Source organism: Motacilla alba, chromosome 18 (assembly GCF_015832195.1).
Source record: "Motacilla alba alba isolate MOTALB_02 chromosome 18, Motacilla_alba_V1.0_pri, whole genome shotgun sequence".
Lineage (NCBI taxonomy): Eukaryota > Metazoa > Chordata > Aves > Passeriformes > Motacillidae > Motacilla > Motacilla alba.
In genome coordinates this window covers 2812120-2835420 of record NC_052033.1, presented here as the reverse complement: position 1 = coordinate 2835420, position 23301 = coordinate 2812120, and the positions used below count along the sequence as shown (strand labels likewise).

General features: G+C 50.5%; 1 protein-coding gene across 2 annotated transcripts in view; it reads left to right on the top strand.

The window, feature by feature from the left end:
* Nucleotides 1-12804: 12804 nt before the first annotated feature.
* Nucleotides 12805-23301, top strand: part of SEPTIN9 (septin 9) — a 150363-nt gene continuing 139866 nt past the window's right edge. The window contains exon 1 of one of the 2 annotated variants that reach the window (XM_038156851.1): nucleotides 12805-13274. In XM_038156851.1, the coding sequence (XP_038012779.1) occupies nucleotides 13253-13274 (22 nt within the window). In that variant the 5' untranslated portion in view covers nucleotides 12805-13252. The remainder of the gene's footprint in view (nucleotides 13275-23301) is intronic. The other variant, XM_038156855.1, reaches the window with a different exon arrangement.

Here is a 23301-nt window from a genome sequence, read left to right as displayed (position 1 = left end):
TAATTTCTTAACCAACATCAAAAATATAAAAAAACTCTACAAAACAAACCAATACATTTTCTTTTACTAATACATAAACATAAATATAAAGATTTTAATAAAATATATTACATAAACCTATCTAATAATTCAAAACCCATTCATAAAAACATACAATTCAAAATATATAAATAAAATCACAATTAATAATAAAACAGAATTAAATAATCTGCTGAAGAAATTAAAGCTTACACCATAATAAAAAATTAAATAAATGTATATCTATTAATTATCATCATAGTTATACTTATAACAATATCTTACCTACTCCAGTACCTACAAAAAACAATTAACAAAACCATCAAAAATATTTGCAATACAAAAGAATATATATTTTATTTTAATATTTTGCATATTATTGAATATTCATGTTGCTAAATATTAATATTATCGCGTAATAATATTATTACTGTTAATATTTTGTGTGCAGATGCAGGTGGGAGCTGGAGCATGGAGGGGCTGGCTGTCAGCTGCTGACGAGATGGGGTTTGGCCATGCTGGGGGCTCAGGCTCAGCTCTGGCTGCTGGAGGAGAGGTGACAGCAGCACAGAGCTCGTGCTGTCCCTGTGCTGCAGCTTTCGCTAGGCTGGGTTTGTCTCCAGCTCTGTGTAGCTGCCTGCTGGAACATATTGAGTAACAATCAGAAATGATAGAATGATAGTCTGCTGCTGTTGAAATCTCCTGCTAGCACTCTTATTTTGCACATGTTGGTGCATGTTTGTGTGTGCGTGGTTTGGTTTCCCTCATGCACAGTGAGTTAAACTGGTGAAGGAGGGACCCTTCCTGTGTGTAAATACACACTGTGCTCGAAATGAATGTGTTTTTACAAGGTTATTTCCTTTTCATGAGAGAACAGGACCATACTTGCAGCCATAAATAACATTACATCTTACTTTATTGTTTGCAGTCTGCCCACGTAGCACTGGAAGAGTAAATAGATATCAGGTGTTCTCTCCCTCCATGGCCAAGAGGGCAACGAGAAAGCTTCAAAACCACTAAAAAATAATGTTCTGGTATCCTGACCTTCAAATTGCAATTCTGCTAAGGAGAAAGGGCATGGCTGTGGGACTGACTACCCAGAGGACAACTCAAAGCTGGAAAAACCCTAGGAGATATCCTTTATCAGAGGATAAAGCACGCAGTTGCTTCCAGCAGTTGTCACCTGGCCATGTGAAGCTGCTGAATAACAGGAGCTGCCCTTGTCCTTAGTGCTGCACCAAGTCATGCCATAAAGCAATTCCAGCTCCAGCCAACAGCCTGGCTTATCGAATAGATGGTTTATTAATTTCTTTACTGATTCAGCTGGCAGTGAGAGATCAAATCAGGAAAGCAAGGAGGGCAGGAGGAAGGGGATTAAGAGCTTAGACTCACCAGCCCCCATTGGGTTTTGTCCCCATGGGCAAGTGCTGATGAGCATTCCCCATTTTGTTTCTTCACTGATTAAACTAAGAAACCAAAGCAAAGGACGCAGGAGAGAAGGGTTAAAGGATTAGGAGATGGTCTTTGAACTGCCATGTGGCAAGGTAATGAGGCATGAATTATTAAAATGATTTCAATTATAACTGGCAGCCACATGCTCAGCTTTTGCACTGCCTTTCTTCCTTGCTGTAAAAAGACAGCTTTGTAAGTGCTCGTGGTTTCTTGGAAGAGATATGCTCACCCAGGACTGTTAATTGTGTAAACAGTGTAATTTGTCATTAGCCAAGCTGCTCCTATGGTTAGATAAGTTGAAGTGCCAGTGAAATGGGCATGGTTCAGCAGCAAGACAGATTTTGCTCCTCCAGGTTGGAGCCACGCTGCTGAGGGGCTGTGGGTATCAACAGCCTCTAATTCTAGAATCAGGATGGTGGGCTGTGAGGCACTGGTCGTGTGCTGCTAGTAATAATTATTATAAAAATGGTTTTGGCTTTAATGGAAGGAGAAATGTGTTTGTAGTTGTGTGTTCTCTTTGTGCGTGGCTTGGAAGCAGCGGCAGGAGAATGGCTCTGTTCAGACAGTGATCAGACTGATTTATGCTCGACCTCTCCAAAGACAGGCACCACACTGCTGGCTGCCTTCCCCATGGTTCTTCGTGATAAAAAACCCTACAGAAAAGGGAATACAACCGGGAACAGCTCCACCTGGTGACTGCTAAAATTTCTGCACAAAAGCCTGTAATTTGTGTCAAAATCAGCAACCTTAGGTCTGACTCCTTGGGAAAACTCCTTTGGTCATGAAGACCAAGCAGTAAAAGTAAGACTTGAAGGGTTTGGTCCTGCGGATGGCTGTGGAGATGTCCTGGGGAGATCAGAATCTGCGTCAGGAAGAATTATTTACCTAATGCATCCATTTTTTTCCTACTCATGAGCTGCCTGGAGGGGGAAGTAGGAGAACTGAACCCACCAGTGCTCAGATCGTTGAGCAAATAGTGAAATGTGAGGTATTTTTGCCATAAAACTATCCTGAAGCTGCATCTCAGAGCAGTTTAGTTGAACTGTTACTTTCCACTGCTTGTCTCCTCTCCAAGACAGTGTTTACAGGCAGAGTTTATCCTCAGAATTCTGAGCACTCTGAATTCTCTGTACTCTGTTCAGAGGTGGTGGCTAAAAGCCATGGCCAGGTGGATGCACCTCTCGTTACTTTCTGTAGTTTCAATCTTAGAGGGAAAGAAAAGGAAAGGCAAAAAGACGTTTGTGGTTTATTTCAGCACACACAAGGACCTCACTGGAAAAGGAGCTGCCTGTGATGCTGGCTGCAGAGTGAAATGGGTTAAAGCCCTTGGACAATCACTACAACACCAAGCAGGGTGGTGACACAGTGGGACAGCACCCGAGCCAGGGGAGGGCAAGGCAGGAGCAGCCACCTGAGTGACAATTAATCCATCAGACAGGGCCACAGGGGGTGAGGGCAGCAGCTGTGCCAGGCTGGGGGCTGGCAGGGGATGGAACCCCCCAGGGGTCCGACTGCCCTCAGTCCCTGCTCCTCTTGGGAATACGAGTTGTTGAACACAGCAACAGCAGGAAGGCTTTTGCACTAGGGCTTGTAATGCAAGTTTTATAGCCCCTTTTACAGTTCCTGTTCCCCCCCTCCTTGGAGCAGAGCAGTTTGCCTTTGGCCACGGGTGAGGTGAGGGTTTTTTGGAGCCTCGACCCTCCCAGCAGGTGACAGTTTCTGCAGCTACTCCGTGGAGCTTCTCTCCACAGCCCGTGTGGAAATGGAGGCCAGATCCCCCTGGGGTTTCTGGATCACAAACCACTTTTTCCGAGTGGTTCTGCTCTGCCTGGTCCCGGGAGCAGAGGGGGATGAGGAGGGAGGAAGCATTCCTTGCTGCTACATTCACAAAGCTCCTGGCACCAGCTAGCTCCTCCTGAAACTGCTCCAGACTCTGAATCATTTCTGTTGGGAAACCATTCATGCCCCAGCCTGAGCCCCAGCTGACTCCTCAAAGCCCCCCAAAACCCTGGCAGCAGCCTCTGATGCTGCTTGGCTTGTCTTGGCAGGGCTGAGAGGCTGGGCTGACACCACGGCCCTCTGTTGTTCTTGGGCAGTGGTTTCCCTGCATCATTTTGCAGTCCCTGCCAGTTTGGACAGAGCTGGTCTCAAAGCCCAGCTCTGTTTGCTGTGCCCTCAGTGAGGAAAGAGGCAGCTCTGATTTTTTGTGTCCTGTATTTTCTCTCTTCATCTCTGGTGCTGCCTTACAGGGCCTGTCTGCACCATGTCAGCACAAAAAAAAAAAAAAACCCACAGCTTGTAAAGCTGAGGATTTTTTAAAGAAGCACATAAGATGAAAATACATATTCAGGCTCTAAGTGTTTCTTCAGTAGCAAGACTGGGATTGTCCCCTGTGGGGGGTCTGGGCAGGGGCATGGATTGGAGATGTTTGTACAGAACTGGCCTCAAACCCCAGCTCTCTCTGCTGTGCCCTGAGTGAGAAGAGAGGCAGCTTTGCTTTTTCATGTCCTGTGTTTTCTCTCTTCCTCTCTGGTGCTGCCTTATAGGGCCTGTCTGCACCGTGTGAGTGTCAAACCCCACAGTTTGTTTGTAAAGCTGAGGATATTTAAATAAAACACAGAAGATGAAAATACATATTCAGGCTCTAAGGTGCTTCTCCAGCAGCTAGACTGGGATTGTTCCCTGTGGGGGCTCTGGGCAGGAGCATGGATTGGAGATGGGCTCCTGCAGCCTCCCTCCTGCCTCCCCGGGCTCTTTGAAGTCCCTCTGAAGTGGGTATGTCAGCCCAGTCATGCAGGTACCTGCTGAACAGCAGCAGGCATGTTTCAGTGTTTAAATCACCTCCCTGCTCCTCTCTCAAGGGATGATTCACGGTGATTGATCACCCTGGGCTGGGTGTGAAGGCAGCCCTGGCTGCTTCCTTACTGGCACAGCAGAGCTGCAAATGAAGCTGATTTTTACCCTTAAAGCCACTGCCTGTTGCAACTCCTCTGTCTTTTAGATTTGCTCTTTCCACCGTCAGTGGGAGATTCCCTAGGAGCTTTCTGGAGCTTTCCAAAGGAATTTGTACCCAACTAATTTGGAAGTCTTGGGCTTGTCAGCTTGGGGCTTGTTGTTCATGTGTGAGTTGATTGGAAATGAGTTTGGGTTTTGTTTCTCCACTCTCCTAAATCTTGGGCAGGTATTTTAGCTGCTGCTGGCTGATGGCAAAATGATCCTTTGAAATTCTGGAGTAAATGACATAGATGGAAGATAAAGAGCAAGGAGAAATGAAGCTGTGCCTGTGCAAGAAAAGAGAAAATAGCAGTGGAATTATGTCCTTAGCAAGTGAAGGCTGATGCTGGGTGACAGTGAATCACAGATCAACCTGCCCCAGTTTCCAGGAATATTCAGAGGGTTTTTTTTGTACAATAAAATTCTAGGACTACAACTCTAAAGCTGGGCTAAACCAGCTGCTTTCTGCAGCCCTTTTGTGTCTCAATTTCCCCACCTGTAAAGTTGGACAATAGTAATTTCCTCCCAAAAGAGCTGCCAGTGCTGGCTGGAAGCTGCTCTGTGTTACAGCACTGAGGAAACAGTGGCTATTATTAATCATGCCTCATATTTTTTCAACCTTCTGCATAACTAAACTTTGTTTGTTTTGATTTTTAAAACTTGGAAATGATGGCTGGACCAAATTATAGCTGGAAGCTGAGAGCTATAGGAAAAGACATCCAAATGCTGCTCACTTTGCTCTGTAAAGGACAGAACTGCTGAGGCTGCATCACTTGTGGCTTCTGAGCCTGGTGCCAGCACACAGAATTCCCTCCTTACAGCTTTTCCATAGCACGTGCCAAGTATCCAGCTCTTCAGTCTGTTACAAATCATCCCTAATTCTGTAATTGCTTTGCTAGTGATTATAGGCAGACTCTGGTTGATCCTTCAGTGGTTTTCCTTTATCCACATTTTCAGTGGGCTCTTTAATTGCTGATTTTATTTTCCAGTTCCTTGCTCCCCTTTCCCAGTTCTAGCAGGCCCCATGGCTGCAGTCCAGTGTTTTCCCTGTGAGAGACAAGGCAGAGCCCCCTCTGCATTTGGGGCTGTCAGGGGAAGGGGCACCTCGTGCCTCTGCCTTGCAGACAGGAGGCAAACGTGTAAGGTCATGCAGGCAGGAATATGCTCTGAATCACTCTCACCGGGCCGGGAGCTGCATTCAGGGCTGGATTTGGAAATCATGGCACACTAAAGCAGAGCTTGCAGCATGACTGTGCCATTCCCTGCCTACCCAGGGGTGCCTCTGCACAGGCACAGGAGCAGCCCAGCAGTGGTGCCTGGCTTGCTGGCACGTGCTCAGCCTGCAGCCAGACTGGTTGGTGCTGCTGAGGAGCTCAGGAGAGTGTTAAGGGAATCAGGGAAACTTCCTCAGACACTGAAGGATTTGATCTACAGACTTGGAGGAAGCTTAGATTGATGTAAAAATACAACACACAGACATTAAGCAGAAAAATCATAAACTTATGTTTCTCTAATTGTAAGACTATGCCTTAAATAAACGAGGAACTGTATTGATAAAATGGTAAAGGGTTTATAATGTGAGGGTTGTACAGAGTAGCTAAGAGTTTAGAAGTTGTAATAGAAGCATATGTGTACACGTGAGACAGAAGCCCATGGGGCAAAAATATCTGCAGTGCAACAAAATTAAATAAAGGTGACAGGTTAGAAAAACAAAATACACCTTGTGGCAACTGTTCATTAGAGTAGAAAGTTCTATATTGCCTTGTAATAAAGAAACTTGTGACCACTTTGAGCTATGGCAAACTACTTGCTCCTCTAAAATCTCACAGCCTCTGAGACTGGATGTTTATCTGAGCAAGAAATCGTTCTTAGCCCAAAAATAGTCCCACCCCTTCATTTTTAACAGTGATACTGTGTGGTGCCTCTGCCCCACACCTTCTGTGCCTCCTGCAGCACCAGCAAGCCTGGCTTGTCTGGGCTCCGACACTGTGCCTCTGCTCCCCTTTCCTCCCTTCCCTAGGGGTGCGTGTTCACTTCTCCAAATTGCACTTGTGAAAATGCACCTGGGGATTCAGGCACTGGGGGAAGGCCCTGCCCTGGGCTAGGTGTGATGCTGGATGAAAATTAGGGATCCTCTCACTTAGTGGCAATTAAGATCCAGATCCATTCTGTATCACTTTGGAAGGACATGACTGACACAAAGCTGAGGTTGTTGCTTAATTCCTGTTGTTTCAACTCAAATTCAGACCATCAAAGCCATAAACCAGGGTTCTTTATTTGTGAAAAATGGATTAAGCTGTGAGGGGTTTGAGAGTTTGACTTTGACCCGCTTTTGTTTTTCAAACTTGCAGTTAGATTCTGAAGTGCTTAGCTAGCAGTTCTGAAAGCAGCTCAGGGATTTTACAATGATTCTTGGAGGGGGGTGGGGGATGTATTCATGTGGGTCAGCTCATGAGCCACCTTGAAGAGTTTTGTTTTCAGAAACTGGAGCTATTGAAAATGAAAAACACTTATGACCTTTCATTCAGACTTCCCTTACATTCAGGGATTTTCCTTCCATTGAATGGGCTTTGACTACTGCCTTTAATTTTTATTTTGTTGTCTGTTAATGCCCTCTTCAACTTTAATTTCAGGTTGAAGTATTCTCTTCCCTAACCATTCTATGAAAATGGCCTTCTGATGTACCTTGTGGTTGAGCAGATGTTATCTTCTCTGGTAATGAAATTCTGCCCTGAGTAATTGGACATTCTTCCTGGTTCCTCATAATTAAGGCAGAAGAAAAGAACAAAATCTGCTGATTTGATATGAGTAATTGCTTCATTCAGTTATTTGCTTCCTTACCATAACCATCACCCCAACGGGAGCAGCCTGACCATCAGATCATACAAGATGATCCTTTGGTGCTGTGGGTTTTTGGTGCTTTGTTGTCAGATGGACTCACAGGGGAAAAAGATGGGAAACACACAGCTAAATAATTTACCTCTTAACCATAGGCCGTTCAGACCAAAGAGAGCCTGGCTGTGTCCTAAGCAAATGAATCAACCTCTGGAAAAAGCAGACAGTGATGAGGCTTTAGGTCACCACAGCTGCCTGGCCTCCTGCATCTGAGCATTGTGGGTTGATGCTGACAGGCTGAACATCTGTGTTCTCATCCTGTGGAGCAAGAAGGGGAGGGAGCTGCATGAAATCCTAGCCTGTGGCAAGAAAATGTGATTCAGGGCTGGGCTATGGCAAGTTTTAGCATTGGTGGTGGCTTGTGCCATTGCTGGTTTTGTTTAGCCATCCTGGGTTTGGGGACACAGGGACTCACAGGTGGCCACACTGTCCCCAGTGACATTGAGGACAGGGCTGCTCATGGGTTCAGTTACACAGCTGAGATCTCAGCTGTGATTTCCAGTAGGAGATTATTCCCCATCCACGTGGACCTGAGCTGCTCCCTCACACATCCCAGCACCCCATCTCCATGGTTCAGTGGGTTTGGTGCTCATGAAGAGCAGGTCACCCCAAATGCACTCCATAAACCTACCCCTGATTTCCTAATTGCAAGCTTGAGAGTCAGGCTGCTGCATCACCCAGCCACATGATTCATATGTGCCTACAGATGAAGTCAGGGCTTGGAGGGTTTTTGGATGTGAATTCCACTGAATTATCCCCAAGTGCTGCAGAAAGCAGTTCCAGGTCACTGCCAATCAGCCCTGCAGAGCTCTGCATGAACAGCCTGTATGATCCAGGAATGCTATCAGGGACTTTGATCATGGAGCTGATTCCTATCTCCCTCTCCAAGATCTGGGCAGGTATGTTTTCATAAGGCTCCACTGAGCTCACAGCAGCCAACATTCCTGCAGCTGAAAAGTTTAGGCAGTAACAAGTTAGACAGCCCAGAGTTTTAATCCCAGTTTGGATAACCCTTTCTCAGAGCTGTTAAAAATGAAAATATGTGTTTGCTTTTTTTAATAACTAAATGAGGGCAATGACTGTAAGTAAGCAGTGCACTGTATGGATTAACTGACTGGCACAAGAGGTGCATTGTGTGAGTGAATGCTCTGCTGGGGCTGCAGGGGAAGGGGAGACCCATCAGAGGTGCCACAAGAGTTTAATTTCCTCAAGAAGGTGGCAGACAGAAGGGCAGATCCTGCCAGTGTGCAGCGCTGGTTGCCAGGCTTTTGTCCTTCCTCACAAGCATCTCGCTGTCCTGGGCACCAGCAGCAGGAATTGTGCCCTGCAAAGGGCACAGAGCAGGGCTGAGCTGGGCCACCAGCAGCCAGGCTGCTGGCACGGAGCTCCTCCAGGGGCAGTGAGCAGATCCAGTGGGATGAATGAGCTCCTGGCCCTTTCTGCTGGCTTAGTGAATCCCAGCTTTTGGATTCTGGGGTGAGGCAGGTCCCACTGCACAAGCAGCAGTGCCCAAAGCCCTCCTTGGTACCTGCCAAGCTCTTAGCCAAACCCCAGAAGGTCTCAACTCCTGTGTGGTGGTCTCCTGCTTCCTTTCCCTTGAATCCAGGGGCTCTCCACGCTGGGTTTTGCAGGGATCCCCAGGCCAGAGTGCAGTGCCACCATTCCCCTCCTGCTCAGCTTGGCAGCTGCCTGCCAGCCCTGGGCTGCTGGGGCAGAGCAGAGTGGAAAACTCCTCTGCATCTCCTCTCCAGCGTCACAGCCACAAAAGAGTGGTTGGTCAGGAAAGGAGCTTGGAGGATCATTTGTGAAACAAACAGAGCTGGAGAGAGACATGGAGGGGATTTATAATCCTGACATCTGAAGTTCTACCCCTGTATCAGAGATGCTGTTCCCCAAGATCTGCTGTTCCCCAAGCTCGGGTCTGCTCTGCTGCACATAGGTCTTTGCAATGTAAATTCCTGCTTCTCTTTCTTCTTGGACACCCAGGGAGTTCTGTTCTCTCCATGACAGCCACTTCTGCCCACAGCCAATGCCTTGGAACCCCAGGAAGCCTGAACCTCACCCCAACTCTGCCTGGGAAAACTCCATCCTGCTCCTCTTTGGTGAGAGAAGCTTGGTCAGAGAGATGGAATGAGTCAGCCAGAGAGGCAGTGACACAGCCCAGCATTCCTGAATGTCTCAGGACACGTGTGTGAGTCCTTGTAATCAGCTTTTTTTCCATGGGGCTCATCCTTTCCTTGCTTGTACCCTTCCCTGCTCACTCCAGTGTGCATTTCTGGGTGCTGCTGCCTCTGCTGTTCTCTCTCTCCCTCTGACCCTTTCCTGGGCCTCTGGCTGCCGGCCTCAGCCCACGGTGTGGAGCTGGCAGTGCTTGTCTCTCCCTCCTCTGATCCCTGCTGTGTTTAGTTTGGGAGATTGTGTTTCTGCAAGCAGGACCCCCACATGCTGGGGAACGTGGCTCCCTGGAGGAGGATACTGGAGGAGACACAGCACAGACCCCTTGCAGCTGATGCCTTAAGATTTCAGCCTTTATATTTTTCAAATCCTGTACTGCATTAGTACATAACTAAACTCCATATAAAGTGTCAGCTACTGCCTTCACATTTTGGTCAGACAAAACAATTCCTCTGGGCCTGAAACTCAAAGACACCCTACAGCCTCAGGCCCTGAAAACTATAAACAAAAGTGAATTTAGGGTGGGAGGGTGCAGACTGGGTGTATTTGACTTCATTACCTGAAGCTGTAATTGGAGGATTAACCCCTGATATGTTAATGGATCAAACTTATAATTGTCTGAAAAACTCATGACCATTGTCCATCTTGGGTGTAGCCTCTGTGAGGCTTTTGAGTGCCCGAGGTGTATCTATTGAAGGCCTTTCATAAATACCCATTTTTTTCTCTTGACCTTGTCCAGCCTCTGTTCTACAACAACTCTAAGACCTGTTGCAGGAAGAACCAGCTGCTGAGGGCACCACAGCTGGGCCAGGCTCAGCAGCTGCTGCAGGAGGTGCAACATCTGCAGCCCCAGTGGCTGCAGGTGCCACCGGGCTCAGAGCAGCCTGCCCAGCTCATCCCTCCCGAGGTCACTGCTGTGTGTGGAGCTGGCACCCCGAGCTGGGGACAAGCAAGGCTAGCACGGCCTCCCTGAAGGGTGGCCAGCTCTGTGCTGGCACCCCAGTGCCAGGGTGAGATGTGTTTGGCAGGGGGGTGTTCAGGGCTGGGGCAGGACACAGGGTGTGGGTGCCAGGATGTGTGTCACACAGTGCCTGCCAGGGCTGCAGCCAGGCTGAGCCAGCACTCCAAATCCCTGCTTTCAGGAACAGCAAATTCCCTCAGTGACTTACGAAAGAGCAAGGGAAAAAAAAAAAGCTCTAAATGACTTACCTATTTGAAGCCTGTGGGCTCTGCATTGTGTTAAACATTAACCTGCCCCTCTGAGCCAAGCCACTGATTCTCTGGGCAAGCCTGAGGCCAGGCAGGCAAAGAAAAGGATTCTTTGTCAGGGAGCATTTCAGAAAATTATCCCTTCAGCCATTTTCTGTCTCATGGTGTTTGTTTGGCCCTGCAGTAGGACGCCTGCCCCACAATTTGCTGTTTATATTTGTGCAGTGGAGCTGATCAAACAGCCACGGCTCTGAACAAGCTGCTCCCACCACAGCAGCCCTGGGACGGTGGCACAGACACTCTTTGCACTTGTAATCACACCAATACAGGACTGGACGTTGAATTCAGAGAATTCACAGAATCACTGGGTTGGAAGGGATCTTCAAGATCATCGAGTCCAACCCAGCCCCAACACCTCAACTCAACCCTGGCACCCAGTGCCACATCCAGGCTTTGTTAAACACACCCAGGGATGGTGACTGCACCACCTCCCCGGGCAGCCATTCCAGAACTTTATCACCCTTTCTGTGAAACACTTTTTCCTGATATCCAGCCTGTATTTCCCTTGGCGCAGCTCGAGGCTGTGTGCTCTGGTTCTGTCAGTGCTGCCTGGAGAAAGAGCCCAGCCCCAGCTGAGCACAGGCACCTTTCAGGAGCTGTGAGAGTGATGAGGGCACCCCTGAGTCTCCTTTTCTCCAGGCTGAGCACCCCCAGCTCCCCCAGTCATTCCTCACAGGGTTTGTGCTCCAGTGCACACATGTGCACGTGTAATTGCACGCTAAAGCAGGCACACGTGCACACATCCCCATAATCAAGAAGGGAAAGCTGCCTTTTGAACTCCTGCAAGGTGTGTGAGTGCTGGGTGTCCAACAGCCATCAGAGAGGTGCAGGCAGGAGCAGAACAGCGGGATCAGTGACCAGGAGTGGGTTCTGCTCCTGACTTTGCCCTTGCTTTGGTGTACAAGGTGGGGCAAATCGTTGCTCTATTGTTTCTCCCCCATGACTTGTGACTAATGATTTCAAAAGCACCTGTGGAAAGGGTAATATATCATTACTATTGCCTTCAAGGTGTGCTTGGTTAAGCAACAAACCTTTGGTGGTTTTCAAGAGGTTTTATTTTGATGGAAGTTTTGTTGGTGACAGTTTTTGCAGACCTTTCCCCCCTGCAGACCCCAGCACTGGAGTGATGTGGTTCTGTCCTGCAGCCCTGGGTAGCTGTTGTTGCTGCAATCCTGGGAATGTGGAGTGCTCCTGAGCTGTTCCAGTGCAAAGTCTGGCTGCTTAGCACTGAATCCCCCAGTGACTTCAGCCAGCTCTTCCAGTTTTGCACTAAAGCCAGAGAGAGACTCAGACAATCCTTTTTCTCAGATCTCTTATGAAGGAGATAATCTGTGGCTGAGAACTGGTAAGAAATGCTGATAGGACCATATCCTCTTAATCCAGCTCATCTCCTGATTACTCCTGTGCAATGCCAGGGCTAGGACTGGGGGCAGAAAACTTTTTTCCCTACTCTGGAAGAGTCTGGAAGCGAGCAGAAACCCTTCCTGTGGAATCCATTCCTTCCTTGGAGCTGGTGGAATTCCCTGACGTGAACAGGACTTGCTCTGCACCTCTGTGTGTGGGAGAGCCACCAGAGGGGCCGTGGAAATCTTTCCATGGAGCAGCCTGGCCCTTCCTCCAGCAGTCCAGGCTCCCTGTGCTCACTGCCCCGTGCCCTTAGAGCAAACGGAGAGCAGCTATGACTTTCTTCCAGTCTGTGTTTGCAATGCCCCCGGCTGATTCATTTGTGTAATTAATTGCCCAACCTGCGTCTCGCAGGGGAGCGATCCGGGGCACGTTCTCCCTCCTGGCACAGGAGGAACAGTAAAATCCTTTTCCCTACACCTGGGGCGATGCTCGGGGGCTGTTTCTGGGGTCCGTGGCTCTCTGCCAGCAGCGATAAGTGAGGTGTGAGCCTGCACAAACGTTTTGCTCGGTTCGCAGCCTTGAACGAGCCCCGGACGAGGGGGTTTGGAGAGGAAAGAGGCGTTTCCACGGGTCACTAATGCACTTTGAACTAGAGCCGGCCGAGCAGCGCTGACCCGAGCTGCTCCAGCAGCCAAGGGCTGAATCAAATCCATGGGGTGCGCCGGGCTGGGGGCGTGAAATTCCATCGCTTCCCTTCGCCGCGGCGGCTGGAAGCGCTGGGATTTGCAGGGCGGGGAGGCGGCAGGGCCGAGCCCCGGGGATGCTTTGCGTACCGCGGGGGTAAGGTGCAGCCGCGGGGGAGGCTCAGCCCCGCTCTTCCCCTGCCCGTGCCAGGAGACTTGGAACAGCCCTCAGCGGTGCGGGAGAGGCTGGCAGAGGTGTGCGCTCGGCAGCGGGAGCTGCCCCTCGGCCGCAGCCACGCACGGATGCGGTGGCTCCGTGCGCGTCCCCTCGCCGGCGCTGCCTCCCAGAGCATCGCGGCCCCCCCGGGAGCGCGCCCCGCACCCGGCCCTGCTCCCATGCCACAGCCCGGAGCGACGGCATGAAGAAATCCTCGTACTCAGGTGAGCCTCCCTCTGCTCTCGCCTCTCCCTTTGTGTCTGTACTTGGAAAAGGAAAAGGTTGAATGCCCCCAGGTGCGAGGCGCGCCGTCCGTCCTGGCTGTGAGCGCTCTGCGGAGGGCGAGCAGCTGTTTCTCTGTGTACAAACGAGTGGAAAAGGCTTAAAAAGCAAAGCGAAGGCGGCGGGGAGGCTTGTTCCAGGCAGAGCCCGGCACTGGGGACGCGGACTTTGTTATGGGAAGGCACCTGTGCCAGCACGGGGTGACATCCAGCGCCGTGGCAGCGTGACACGGGAACAGGACAGTGTGTGACACTGCCTGCCCTGGCCCTTTCCAAACGGGCTGCAAGAGATGGGACCCCTCACGTTCGGGGCTCTATTCTCCCTTCTCCCCCTCCTGGCTTTGCCAGGCTTGCTCTATGAGGTGAGGGCATTGTGCCCTCTGCTCCTTCTTCCCTGCTAACACAGGGTGTGCAATCGTGCCTGGTGGTGTTCCTCTGAATTCCCCGTGAAATCCTGCCCCAGCGAGTGCCTGGTGCACCACGGAGTGGACAATTGTCCTCTAAGAGGTGCCCTGCTCACCCCACCAAGCTCAGGTGCCTCTGGCAGCTCCTCCAGCTGCTGGACTTTGCTCTGCAGCTGATTTCTGCTCTGCTCCAGGCACCAGCCTGTGGCTGTGCTCTGCAAGCCAAGTTCTGCCCTGGCTTTACCCTGGCCACAGTGGGGTCACGGTGTCATCATGCCAGCGTCCTCCTAATGCCCCAAATCGTGGGCCTGGCCACCGTTCAGGGTGCTGGTGGCAGCTGCCTGTCACTTGAGCCACATCATTGCACAGGACTCTGCCTGAGCTCATGAGCCACAGGAGCTGGGGCTTTGGCTTCACTCAGAAAATTCACTCTGTGATGCTGCTGCCTGTTTATGGTTAAAACTAATTAGCAACTTTTCTCTCTTGCACATTTTTCTTCTCTCATTAGCGTTGCTAAATGGGCTGCCGGGAGGGTTTATTAGGGCTTGTGTGCCGGGAACCTGAGACAGTCTGAGTGTGATGATTAGCACGTTGTAATGGATTAAATTGGGTATTAATGGTTGTGCACTGTGTGTAGGGAAACCTGTTATTTGTTGTGGCCTCCTGAGGTGGTTGGAGCAGGGAGGAGCAGTGCAAGGAGAGGTCTGGATACAGCTGTACATCTCTGGACAACTACAGACAGAAATGTCACAGTTGAGACAGCCACGATACCCAGAGTGTCACCATATACTATCAGAAGGCTTCAACCCATACAGAGTTACACCACACCACTTCAGAAGGCTTTAAGCATCTGCCCTTCTTGTTCTTTTCCTCAAACTTTTACACCCCTGATGTTCCTGCATTGCATTGTGTGCCCTCTGCTCCCTTTGGTGCTTGCTCAGCACACCTGGGCACTCCATGGCTCACTGCTGTCAGTGCTGCTCACCTGCTTTGCACAGCTGCACCCACTGGGGATGAGGCTGGGCCACAGCCCCACTGCCAGGGACCCCAAACCGTGTGCCACACACAGCCCCATCCCAATGACCCCAAACTGTGCCACACACAGCCCCAGTGACCCCAAACTGTGTGCCACACACAGCCCCAGTGACCCCAAACTGTGTGCCTCACACAGCCCCAATCCCCACAAACTGTGTGCCACACAGAAAAGCTGCCAGCTCTGTGACCTGGTGTTGTGACCCCTTGCAGATGATGCCAAGGGCTCCTTAGCTGCTTTGCTTGTTTGGGGTGGAGCTGGGGCACTGCGAAGCCCCTGAAGTGTCTCTGGTTGGTGCCCAAACCCTCGCGGGCACAGCTGAGCTGACATCTGGGCACTACCTTTGCTTCAAAGGGGCTGTGGTTGTATTTTGGAAACACTGCTGTGAGATTTCCCTGGTGCAGCTGTTTAAACAAAAAGAACAGAACTGCCGTGGCCAGAACACACTGCTGGGCAGCAGCAGGACACTTTACACTCCTTACAAACACCTCACACCTTGCAGAGAGCACAGGCAGTGCTGCTGAGCTGCTCGGGGCTGCAAAGGCTTCACTTTGGGTGCTGCCCCAAATAAATCTTCCTGATTTAGGATTTTAAGGGGGATGAAGGCGGAGGAATCACCCATGGCACTGGGGAGGCCACCTTGGAGAGCTGCCACCTCTGTGAGGTGGAGCCAGCCCTCTGTGGCTGGTGTGTCCACAGCTCAGGGCACAGCCATGGTCACTTCCTTTGGGGAATTTCCCTGGGACTCCAGATTGCTTCTCCAAGACACCGATGTGCAGGGTGCTGCAGAGCCTCTGGGCTCTCTGCTGTCTGTCAGGGGAGCTGGCATGTGACAAAGTCACTTCTCAGCTGCAAAAGCTGATGCTGACAGCCTCTGGCAGGCTGGAAATGCAGTGCCTGCTTGAGAAACTCCTGAAAATGATGGCAAAGGAAAAAAAAAATGAACATCTAAACACCTGTTGAGGCTAGGTATTTGTTATGCCTGGCCTGATTTGTCCCTCTCTGGTATATTTTGGATCTTTTTTTTTGTGGTTTGGGTCCCCCTGAATCTTGTTTGACTTCCCAGGGCTGAACCTCCAGCTCCATCCTCCTCCCTGGGCACAGCAGTGCTCTCCTGTTGTTGGGCTGTGCCCTGCCCCAGGCAATATTTACCTCCCCTGAAGCACTTCAAGGGCAATCCCAACCCATCTGCTGTGACTCTGAGCACACACCGCGTAGGTGGGTCGGGATGAAGAGTTTACCTTGGTGTGCCTCACCTGTTGGGAGCAGAGAGGCTCAGTGAGACCTTTGTGCCTCAGCCACGGGCACGTGTGGCTCATCCTGGCACTGCTTTTGTTCCTGGCAGCAGCAGCAGCAGGAGGAGGGGAGAGCATGAAACAGGGATTTTACACAGCAATACCTTCTACTGAAGCCAGCTCTTACATGTGTGCCTTGGGGATGTCTGTTATTTCAGTTGCTGAAGGCAAACTTGCCCTGCAATACTAGTTTTTAAGGATTTTTTGATTCCCTCTTTCCATTACTCAAGCCCAATTGTACAGGCCAAAGAAGCAATAGACAGGATTTGTGATAAATGACGCTACGATTTATGGGTACTTTCAAGGATGGTGTGAGTGGTTTTGGCCAAGGATGGTTTCAGTTTCAGGTTTGTGTGAGATGCTGGCACTCACTAAAATAAGGATCACCAGAATTACAGTACCACCAGAATTATTCGTCGTGGTTATGTGTCACCCACCCTGTCCTGAACTGCAGACTCCTAATTTATTGCTTAGGCACTTAGGGAGAAATAACTCTCCATATATGAGCTAAAGCTAGAGGAAAAATTACAGGAAGAACAGCAGGAGCTGTGATTCCACTGAAGGAGGATTTTCCCATTTTGTGACTCGTAAGATGATTCCCTATAAAACATGGGAAATAGAATATAAATCAAGTTGGATTTGCTGGTGCTGTCCAGAGAATTTGTGGCTGTCTCATCCCTGGAAATGCTCCAGCCGGGTTGGATGGGGCTCTGAGCAACCTGGTCTTGGGGAAGGTGTCCCATGGCAGGGATTGCAATGAGATCATCTTTAAGGTCATTTCAACCCAAACCATTCTGTGATCCCATCTCAGCTGGGAAGCTCTGGGGAAACAGCTCTGTCCTCTGAGGGTTGGTTTGCAGTGTGCCAGGGTCCCCTCCTGCCCAGCCCCATCCCTGGAGGTGGCACCACGGGGCTCCTGCAGGTGCCGTGCACAGGTGAAGGTGTGGAGGGGGTTGTGCCCCACCAAAGGGCTCTGGTTTGTGCCCCAGGACATGCAGGGAGGGAAGAGAAGCACAGGAGCCCCTGCTGGGCTGGCCAAGAGCTGTGGCAGCCCAGGGACACGTGTCACAGCGAGTCCTCATCCAGCACAGTGAGGGAGTTCATCAAAGCAGCACTGCACGGACTTGGCCCCCCCAAAATAATCCTCAAGGGCTGTCACTGGCCAAGCTCTGCGTGCTATCTGGCTGTAGCTGGTCTGAAATGGGCTGGAAAAACGGAGATTGGGTCTTTTTCAGGCTGATACTGCAGAGAGAGACCCGGTGTGGTTCCCTCAAAGGCTTTTAACACCCTGCCATAAAAGCTGCTGGGTGGGGCAGGGATGACCTGGTGTCTGCAGAGCCCATTGTTTGCTCCTGAACCCGACCCCATCTCCTGTCACTGAACTGGCACCGTCTGTGTCTGAGCTGGGGAAAAATGAAAAGAGTTGTTAGACCTGATTTTCTTTTTTTCTCTAGTTCTCTGGCCAAACTGCAATATCAAGGAAAAAATACTGCTTGGATCCAACAGAAACATTCATTTAATTTTAGATTGTCATTTGGAACAGAAATTCAAAATAATTTGTTTTGAAATACATTGAAAAAAAAAAAAAAGCCATTGTTGTCCAGCTCAAACTCTCAGCTAGCTCTTACTCCCCAAAACTTGCATTGCTGGGCCAGTGAGAGTGAGGGGGATGTGAAAGGGAAAAAAAAGGGTGAGGAGAGAGTTTTGGAGCCCATGGCAATGCCATGGTGGAGTGATTCCCCAGGAACACCTGTGTGGCGTGTTCCTGGTGTGGGTTTGTGGTGCTGTTAGCTGGTGCTGCTGAAACAGCAGGAAGGAAAATCCCAAAGACTGCAAAATGAACTTGTTTTTTTGATAATCCCAGAACAGCAGGAGGCTCCTGCACAGACAAAGGGCTTTGCATGATTTTCAGGATGCTGAAAGCTCTGCAGGTTGGCTGGGTCAGCTGCCAGGAATGATCTGCATCATTCAGATCCACGTGAAAGCTGCTTGATACCAAACATCCCCAGCTCCTCATCCTTGCTTTAAGCCCCATAGCAAACAAAATGCTGTTCCTGCATGGCAAACCCTTGCTCTTTTTTGGACAATCACATCTCCAACTTGTCCATACTCATCTCTCACATTTTTGAACCAGTGAGGAGCAGCACTGCTGACATCCACAACAGTCACACATTTCTCTGAAGGGTTTTCATCCCCAACTCCCTTAATTTATTTACTGTTTTTAACCACTTGATCCATCACAGTGTGCTGCTCCCTGCTCTGCCACTTCCCCATTGCTGTGCACATGCAGGACAGTGATTTTGATGTCCCCACTGGCTGGTGCCCTGGGATTGTTGTTTGAGCTGTAACAACATTCAGAGATGCTCAGAGAGAGCAGCCACCTTTACCCACAGTGCTGGGGGATCCAGGGAAAAGCAGGCATGTCCTTCCCACCCCACATCCCTGAGTTTCTCCATGACTGGTGTGTGCTGGGTGGCAGAGGCCATATTTCTTATATTCCCATAAGAATAGGGCAGTGCTGCTCCCAAACCAACCCTGTGACTAAGAGGCAGCACTGCCCAGGTGTTTAGCTAACACCTAAAACAATGAACCATTCTTCTGATTGCTTTTAAAAAGAAAAAGTTGTATTCTTCAGAGATTCAATTTCTAATATGCCTTTCCTCTCTTGTGGTAGTAAGGCCTGTAATTTTCTTGAGTGTTACAGATTGTTGCAGCCTCTGCTGGATGAAAGCACCTTGATCTCTGGACAGACTGTTCTGCAGGGCCTCACAGAGGGTTTCTGTGGCTTAGCAGATATCAAGAGCTGTTGATGGCACTTGGCATCAGTCCTGGCAGACTTTCCTCAGCCCTTCCTTGCTGCAGAACCCGAGGTGGGACCGTGAGAAGTCCAATCAAAAGGCACAATTGTTTTATTTTACTCCTGTGCTGACAGAATAAATTGGCAGAGATGTAAATGCAACGTGCCATCACATGATTCTGATGGCTGGTGATGATTGATGGAACCTTGTTAATGAAGAACCCTCCTGTGGCAGCACTGTGCTGTGCTGGGGTGGCCAGATCAGGGGTGTGATGGGTTTGGCTGGGTGTTCTGCTCCTTCCAGGCTTGGTGGCCTGTGTGGGCAGGGGTAGAGCTTTGCTCCAGGTAGGAAAAACACCCCAACATCTGTTAGAAAACAGTTTGGAGAAGCAAGGCAATCCAGCCAGTGGAGAAAGACAAATAACAAACCACAACACGCAGACATTTGCAGAGCACAATGAAAGGTCCTGTGGGGCCAGTGGGGTGATTTCTGCTTCCCCAAAACACCCATCCTCTTCCTGTGACCCCCTGGGCTGAGCAGGGAGAAGTGGTGGCCCAGGGAAGGGGGAGATGCTGCAGGGACATCCCAAAAAGCACCAGTGGGGAGCTTTGCCTGCACCTCTTAGACCAGGAGTGTCTTGGGGTTTGCTGCACAAGGTGTGATCCAAATCCAAGGAAATGTCTGTGGAAGGAGAGAGGGCTTTGTATTGCAGCCATTTGTGAGGGTTTAACCCCTGGGACAGATGTGTGAGGCCAGGGAGCTCACAAAAAGCAGGCAGAGGTGACCTGCCGGGGACACCTGTCCCTTGGGGTGACACAGCCACACCAGGGAGTTCCCATGGCATCCTCAGGAAAAGCAGCTGTGCTTGTGCAGCCCTGGCTCCCTGTGGAACCACAGCAGCAGTGGTGTGGTGGGAGAGGCAGCACAGCCACTGGTGACTCAGCCTGTTCCCACAGTGACTGGCTGGTGACAAGGACAGCCCAAGGCACCCTTTCAAGGTCTGTGTTCCAGAGGGGACAGCCTGGGAAGCTGCTTCCTGCTGTGTCACTGCTCAGGTGAGCCTCTCACAGGGCTGGCATCCATGGGGGATGGCACCAGAGCCTGGGAAAGGAAAGGTTTTGTCCAGTGCTGTGACACTTGTGAGAGCAGTGACTCTGGGCAGGAAGGGGCTCCTTGGGAAGTTCTTGCCTGAGTTTCAGCATTGATCCCTGCATTGCACACTCTGAAGCACAATATCAGTCATTTCCATGGCCTGAACTTCTCATTTCGGGTTCAAATCTGATGGCCAGAGCATGTCACTGTCCCCTCCATTTCCCTCAAACCCTGCGCTGCCTCTGTTGCTCCCTGGTCAAACAAATGGAAGTTAAACTGGAGGGATGATTGCAAGTTGGAACTAGCAGCAAAAAGGTTTTTTTTCCTTCCCTTTGTCCATGCCAGATGAGTATTATTTACAGGAAACACTTTGTACAGCTTCGAGATTTGTTTAGAGAAGGAGTGTAGGGGAGGAGGCAGCTAAAGGCAGAATGGAAATTAAAAAGGTCACAGTAATGCTCCAGAAAATCCATAATTTCCTGGAGTGGGAGTGCTGCTATTCTGGGGACTGAGGGAAGAGTGGAGCTCGGGCTCCAGCTCCTGGGGGAGAATGTGCTGACTGACTCCCTTTGGGACAGGCTTGGCCTCATGGGGCTGAGCCCAGAGCAGCTGCTGGGGACAGAGGGTCCCTGACACTGCCTTGTTCCCTCAGCTCATCCAGAGTCACGTCCCTGGTGGCCCTGCCAGGGAATCTGGGAACACTCCCGGGAGCAGCCCCGGGGGCACGTTTGCTTCAGCCTGATGTTATCCCGGGAAATGGGGATTGCCTACAGCTTTGTGTGATGGAGAGAGTAAACAAAGGAAGCGGGATGAGATGCCCTCAGCCCTGTGGGGTGACTCAGTGCTCAGCTGTGAGTGCCTGGGCACGTACAGAGAGGAGCTGCTGAGGAGAACAGATCTTGGAGCAGGACAAGTCAGGACAAGGGACCTGCACAGGACAGCCCAGGGAGGTGGCAGGGGGTGGCTGCAGGGAGTTCAGGAGGCTGGGGGCTCTGTTTTGCCTGCGGGAAAGGCTGCAGAAGAGCAAGTGTCACCCACCCTGGCTGCTGGGAGCCCCCAGCCTGGCCAGGTTGAGATGGGGGACTCAGCCACCAGCACCCTGGAAAGGTCTTTGAGCAAAGGTCACCCTTTGCTCTCTGCATTTCAACTTCCATCATTCTCCCAAGATGGCTTTCAATTAACTTTCAAACTTCAAAGCAAAATCTAGGTACATTTTAATCAGTAGGAACGAGGATGGAACATGATTCTTTGCCAGCATGGAATTTAATTTGAAGCATTGCAGTTGATGATGTCGCCAGTCCAAGCCTAATTCTCCTCGTCCTCTTTGCTTTGGGGAAGGTTTTCAAGCTCACTGATTTTCAGTGTTCTGGTGATAGAAGTCACATGTGCTGCCGTGTCCTTATCTGAGGTCAGTTGCTAGAAACACTGTGGAATCCTTAAATCCAGACCTTTCTCATGTGTTCTTGCAGCCCACTCTGCCTCGTGCAGGGCTTTTTCCCCTCTGGTGTCCTGCCTTCACGTGTTTTAGAGCATGTTTCATAAAACTGGTGGTAATGCTGAGAAATGTGAGTTTGAGTTGTGCCCAAACTCTCTCAGAACCACCACACCACAGGGTTTCGAGTGCTTGTTTTTTTTAATTTACTGATTTATTTTTGTTAGCAGGTGAGCCATGACTCTCAGGGCTGGTATCTACTGAGCAGCTCAGACCCAACCTGAAGGACTGCCATTACTGCAGCTAATTACCCTTTGGCATTAATTTCCATTCAGCTCCATCTGCATCTGTGAACACTTTCCCAAATTGCTGTTTGACAAGTGAGATGCCCCAGTTGTGGAGCCCCACATCTGAGGGCTGGGGAAGGCTCTCGGTGCTGGGGCTTGTTGGGGATGTCGTGGCTTGGGTGGTCTCCTCATCCTGCTTGGCAGCTGCAGCAAGAGGCTCTGAGTTATCTCCCCTGGTGGGTTTTTGTCAGATAAACCTCTCAGCAGGGATGTGAAATGCTCTGACAGCTGATTCCTGCAGTTAGCGTTGGGAGCAACGAGTTAATCTGGGGAAGGATGAGCTCAGCCCTTGGGAGCTTGGTGCATCTGGGGAGGTTTCAGAGCTTCCCCTGCTGTGCATGGTCCTTCATGGACCAGCCACTCTCCAGGAAATCAGCATCATGCAGCAGTGTTTTAAATACATCTCTTTTAAAGTACACGTGGAGGGGAGGAGGGCGTCTGTGGCTGTGTTTTGTGTGTTTGGATTTGTTTTTAGAGCTCATTGTGGGAAAAGCAAGAGCCCTGTGCTTGAGCTGTGATGGAGAGGGAATAGTAAAAAGATATTTCATAATGTGTGTGGATTAATGTTCAGATCTTACTGAGCCTTTCATCTCCTTTGGGCCCTGAATTCAAATATGGGAATGGAGAGGAGGCAGAAAAAGCTCCCTTGGCAATGTGCTGGGTGCTGATTATTGCAGGGTTTTGCATTAAACCCTTTTATAGGCTGCACCTCTTCCTTGGTGGATGATTTTTGGGCTGCTGTTGGCAGAGGCTGTAACACAGGAGAAGGATCTGGAAGATTGGTACAGGGCATGCTGAGCCAGGAGCAAACCCTCACCTTAGTCCTGGCTAAAAACAAGCAGTGTCCTCATTCCCTCATCCCCTCATGCCCTGTGGCAGGATTTCTGTGTCCAGAGCCCCTCCAGGTGATGGACAGGCTGCTCCTGGGAGGCACACAGGGCTCAGAAGGGCTTCTTCAGGTCAGGTGCACACAGGAGCCTGGGCCAGTGGGTGGGAAAGGACAAGGGACTTGCACAGGACAGCCCAGAGAGGTGGCAGGGGGTGGCTGCAGGGAGTTAAGGAGGCTGGAGGCTCTGTTTTGCCTATAGGAAAGGCTGCAGAAGAGCAAGTGTCACCCACCCTGGCTGCTGGGAGCCCCCAGCCTGGCCAGGTCTGTGCTGGTAGAGATGTCCCCAAGTGTCCAGGAGCTGTGGCTTTTCTCCTCCCTCTTCACCCCCTCCTCTGTGCTGCCTGGGGGCTGCCCAGGCAGGCCCTGCTTTCCCCAGGGCTGCTCACACCCTCCTGCTTCCCATCTGGAGCTGCCCTTGTCTGGATTCCTGGGGGAGCAGGGGGTGCCAGGGTGGGTTTGTTTGTGCTTCTCTCTGAGCAAACACACACAGGTGGCAGGTGGCACCTTGTCCCCTTGCAAAGGGCTCAGGGATCCACAGCAAAACCCTGCCTTGTGCACACAGCCTGCAGGAGCTCCAGCCCGGCTCGGGGCAGGGTGTGGTCATTAACATCCTCATGAGGGGCATCACAGGGGCAGGTACAGCTCTCTTCACTCTGGTGACAAGTGACAGGACTCAAGGA